General features: G+C 36.5%; 1 protein-coding gene across 1 annotated transcript; it reads left to right on the top strand.

The window, feature by feature from the left end:
* The first annotated feature begins 356 nt into the window (after positions 1–356).
* LOC131436955 (BAG domain-containing protein Samui) lies at positions 357–2,867 on the top strand. The gene is made up of 2 exons (XM_058605958.1): positions 357–797; positions 889–2,867. The coding sequence occupies exon 2, from the start codon at positions 900–902 to the stop codon at positions 1,803–1,805; it is 906 nt and encodes a 301-aa protein (XP_058461941.1). The 5' UTR covers positions 357–797; positions 889–899; the 3' UTR covers positions 1,806–2,867.
* Positions 2,868–5,011: the final 2,144 nt, after the last annotated feature.

Here is a 5,011-nt window from a genome sequence, read left to right as displayed (position 1 = left end):
AAAAGAAAAACTGTTACTTGCTCTTGCGGCCTTCTGAAAAATCAACCGTGAATTTTTAGGATTTTATCTGACAGCCCTGCTGTCAGGTATAGGGATGTCGGAAATTTCGAATTACTCGATTATTCAATAATCGAGTATAGTTTTGAAACTAATCGATTGAAATTTATTCGATTATCTGGGTTATTAATCGATTACTCGATTATTCATTCGATTATTACTATGGGATTTTTTTAATTATTCGATTAGCTCAATAATCGAATATTAGTTTTAAGCTATTCGATTAAATATTACTCGATTATCTGAGTTATTAATCGATTACTCGATTAATCGATCGATATTACGACATCCCTAGTCAGGTAGTTCATTTTTCTGCCCTAAGCTTTCTCTATCAAATTAGATGTGCGAGTCTGATTTTTCAGCTACCGTAGAGGTCTTAAAAAAACTAAGTATAATTCAATCAGGTCCTCGGTAACACTTTCGCCTACCGAAACGAGCGATCGATCAAGTTCGATTGCAAAATAATAATCGCGGAAATTGTGAAAAATCGATCGAATCGTGCAGAAGTTCCAGAGCAGCCAAAGCGCTGTTCTAGAACAAACTCGTTAGCTCTCGCGGTGAGGCGAGGTACAACTTTGTGTAGGTAAGAGCGTGTGGTGAAAATCAGCAGCTGCTGGTGGAAATACCGTAGGTACGATACGCGAGGAAGTGTACAATTCAAACACATTGAACTGAGCAGACGAAGATCTGAAGGTTGTGTTCGGAAAAAGAGCAAATTGAGGATAAAAGCTACTGACAAGGTAAAAGATTTTAGCTAGTTTTTTTACAAAGAGGTGTAGAAAATATTAAATAGTAAGCAATGAGTCACTGTTATCAATATATTTTATCCAGACTAAGCCCTGATGTCACAACAGGAGCAGGCTCAACCAACTGTGCGGCATATTCCGATCTTTGTTGAGGGTCGGTCAGAACCGCTGGTGAACAAAATACCCGAAACGCAGACAAGTCACAATTCGTCAACGAGTACGATGCCCGAACCACCTCGAATGGAGATGCCATCTCACAATACTAGTGACTTTTTCAAGCACGGATCCATTTTCAACGATGCACGAAATTTTTTGGGCCGTGCGGAAGATTTCACTAGAGATTTCTCCCCAGCTAGACAAGTTCCTGTTTTTACTGAAAGTGGTTTTTCCACAAATACAGTGCCTCCTTCGCAACAAACGCAGGCTCGTGGTTCTTCGCAGCCACGGCAAACACCTTCTCCTCCAAGTGCTACACAGCAGCAGCAGCAATATCAACAGCAGCAAGCTCAACGGTTTCAGCAACAGCAAAAAGAACAGGAAGCCAAACAACAGTCTGCAGCACCACAAGATCAACCAGATTTTCAATCCAAACAACCTGCATCGTCTGCTAATGATCCTATCAGCAAAATTCAAAAAATCCAGCGAGACGTATTGGCAATTTTTGACCAAGTTGAGAGGTTTGAAGGTGGAAAAGACGGCAAACGGGATAAAACGTATGTTTATCTAGATGAAATGTTGACTCAGAACTTGCTGAAGTTGGACTCTATCGACGCTGAAGATCAACCGCAAATCAAATCCGCCCGAAAAGAAGCTATTAAAAGCATAAACCATTGCATTGCCGTCCTTGAGGCAAAAGCAGAAGCTGGATCTGCAACTGAAGGCGGCAGAGAGGTGACGGGAAGCAACGAGCAGGTGCCTAACGGAACGGCCAACCGAACCGGTTCCGCCGCTTCACTGTCCCATTCTTCGTCCAACTCTTCTAGTCAACAGCAACAGCAGTAATATATTCAAAAACTTAAAAACGGGCCTCTATGATTAACGCGTCACTTATGACAGGTTTTTTCTGTAATTGATTTTCGTTCAAACGAAGATTGTACGAAACGTTTTCCAGCAGAGCAGCTTATAGAAAATCAATGAACGTTAATTATGATCTTTTTTATATAAATTGACAGGCGATGGGCAATACCGACAATGAGCGTGAATGTTTGTGCTTGACAAAAACTTAATGAATGAAATACTAGAACAGAACACTAATCAAAAATTAATTTGGTGAATTTAGTTCGATTTAGTTGTATGCCAAGCAGTAAGTAAAGATTTATCATCAATTTGCAAGTGTTAAATGTAATTTTTTGGCGTAAAATATGTTGATCATTTCCAAATGTATTTGCCATATTACTGCTACATAACACTAATGTTGTTAGTAGATTTCCTTCATTTTTGAGACGAAGTATTTCTTTGGTTATCGTTTTGTTATAATAAGTTATAATAGTGCTGCTAACATTTGCTTTCAGTTAAAAACTAAGTCATTTCAGAGTTTGTGTAGTGAAAACATTTTCTTACAATAAAAAAAAATAACAAGAATTGTTTACGTCTATAAATTTTTCATTATTGTTCTTTCATTTTGATATTTTATCCGTTTTATATTTATTTGTCCGCTGCTAAAACAAGAACAAACAGGTAATCGTTCTTCATGCGATTTTCACTGTGGTTTTAAACCCAGTTACAGGCTCCAGCGATATATATGTAGACCGGACTCTTAATTTCGTTACACACATGAACCAGTGAATATTTATAGGACATTGTAAAAAATTATTTATTTTTTGATTAATGTTATATTGGTTGTGTGATTTTAATTTGTCACGAAATAAATTTTAAGAAGAAAGTAAGCATACAAACGTATATGACCTAGATGATTTATAAAACAGAAAATATTACAATGAACAGCAAGTTGAGTTTACATTTAAGGTAAAAATATATATAAAATTAAAATTACCTAGAAAAGAAAGAAAAAATTAATACAACAATTATAATCAAATTAATTACCTTGTGAAGAACAGTAAAACATTAAAAAACTCACATTAAGTTCTATTAGATAAAATTTGTTCTTCGTAGCATTTTTGGATTTCTTCCAAAGAAATGGTTTATTCGAAAGAAATACCCCTATTATCTAAAATTATTGTTAGAAGGCTTAATGCAACCAACTGGTATTCTGTAGGAGAGCAATCTAGGTTCTCTGTTTTTCTTGTTTTACTTGAACGATATTCACCCAGATTCTGTATTTCGTTCAAATCGGATTGATCGAATACGAAATTTTACATTCTGTAGCTTGGTCGAGTTCGAGTTTTCCATACAAAAGCATCATTCGATCGATTTACAGAATGCAAATTTTTACATTCGTTCGACAAAATCCGATTCAATTGAAATACAGAATAGGGGTGATTAATTTTCTCTTAATGGACCACTGGTATCTTTCGCATATGTCTTCAAGATATACCATATTAATACCAATAACCTAGATTCTGAATGCGAAATTTTGTATTCTGTATCTTGATCGAGTTCTTGTTTACGATCGAAATAATCCGTTTTGATCGAAATACACAGGGGTGAGTGATAGCTCAGAAGTTGCCGACATCGTCCAACGGTAATTTGTGATTCCTTTTAGATTGGTGCAAATATATAATATGACAGTTAATCCATGATTCCTGACGTTAACTCCAAGCGCTGCCGAATTCGACATTCAATAAACGACGTTAAAGTTTTGCGTTAGGGATCCGGGATTCCAAATAGAAATCGACATGTACACAGAGCGGTAAAAATCAACGTATTTGTTCGGTTACGTCACTTATACAATTATATCTCCGGAACCAAATGTTCAAATCGATTCAGCCATCTCTGAGAATATTGAGCGTGTAAAAATACAACGCGTTTTGTCGGTTACGTCACTATAATTGTATGCCCGAATACATTTCTGCTTTAGTTAACCTCTGGTTGCCAGCGAGGAAGGTGTTTGAGTAGTGAGTGGATAACGAAACTGAAAGTTTCATCCATTCGCTCGCTGGATAGTCGCTTTTGTATGTGTGTGGTGTGTTGATGCCGTACTAACTTGAGTATATTGAGTTAGCAGTTTATTTTGATTATTCGGTAACTAGCAGGCCAATTTGGAATTAGGCGATAGATTTTTCGATCCTAATTTGAAGCGCTTGTATCTCGGTGTTTATTGATGGATTTGCCTCATTAACTCGATTCGAAAGCTTCAACATTGTACGTTTGAAAATGTTTCAATTTGTCAACGGGTAGTGTGCATACTGAAATCTCCATTTACATACGAACAACACGTGGCGCGCAAATAAATTCAAAATGAAGTTGTGTTATGATGATAATCATAGATACTTCTTTTTCTTTAAATATGCCTAAACACAATGAACTACCCAAGCAACCAGAAGTTCCACAATTACTTAAAAAGTCCACTTTCTTGCTGCTTAAAAGTACACGCAGAACTTTTGAGAACTTGAAAGTACAGATCAAGTTCCGCGTGAACTTTCTAGCTGCTTAAGAAAACACGTGGCAATTTTTGACAGTTCGAAGTACAGAACAAGTTCCGCGTGAACTTTCTCGCTGCTTAAGAGTGCACGTGGTACTTTTAGCAACTTGAAAGCACAGAACAAGTTCCGCGTGAACTTTTTCGCTGCATAGAAGCTGAACAATGTATTCTAGAAGCAGCTTAGAAGTTCGTTCCGCTGCGTCGCGCAAACTTTCAAGTGTGGATAATTACTTAAAAAATGGGCTGCTTAGATTAAATTGATTAACTTTGAGAGCTGCTTAAGCCAAATCAGTCCCTTTTATCCGAACTTTTGGTTAGTTGGGTATCTCTCAGCATAATCCCTCAGACCATATTAATGAGTCAAACAATAATCGTGTAACCTAATTAAATAGTTAGAAATTGATTTAGTCTTATAAAACATAATAGTTTGGTCTAATCTTGCTTCCAAGAGTCTAATAGAAGGAATCCAGATTAAGTGTAACATTAACAATGCAATGCAACGCATTTATGAGTTATGCAATATCAATTTGAACAAGTTGTTGTCCCACCAGGAATGAAACGAATGAAGTCCGTCAGTTTCAGTTCAATTATCATTTACATCAAACCAACAAGCGTCAATGTTCGTTCATGTATTAATAAAATCACGTTACAATATGAAACAAATAAG

The sequence above is a fragment of the Malaya genurostris genome, chromosome 3, assembly GCF_030247185.1.
Source record: "Malaya genurostris strain Urasoe2022 chromosome 3, Malgen_1.1, whole genome shotgun sequence".
Classification (NCBI taxonomy): domain Eukaryota; kingdom Metazoa; phylum Arthropoda; class Insecta; order Diptera; family Culicidae; genus Malaya; species Malaya genurostris.
This window is presented reverse-complemented; position numbering and strand designations above follow the sequence as displayed.

Bases quoted from the DNA above. Each gene is read 5' to 3' on its own strand.
- LOC131436955 (XM_058605958.1), top strand. From the start codon at position 900: ATGTCACAACAGGAGCAGGCTCAACCAACTGTGCGGCATATTCCGATC.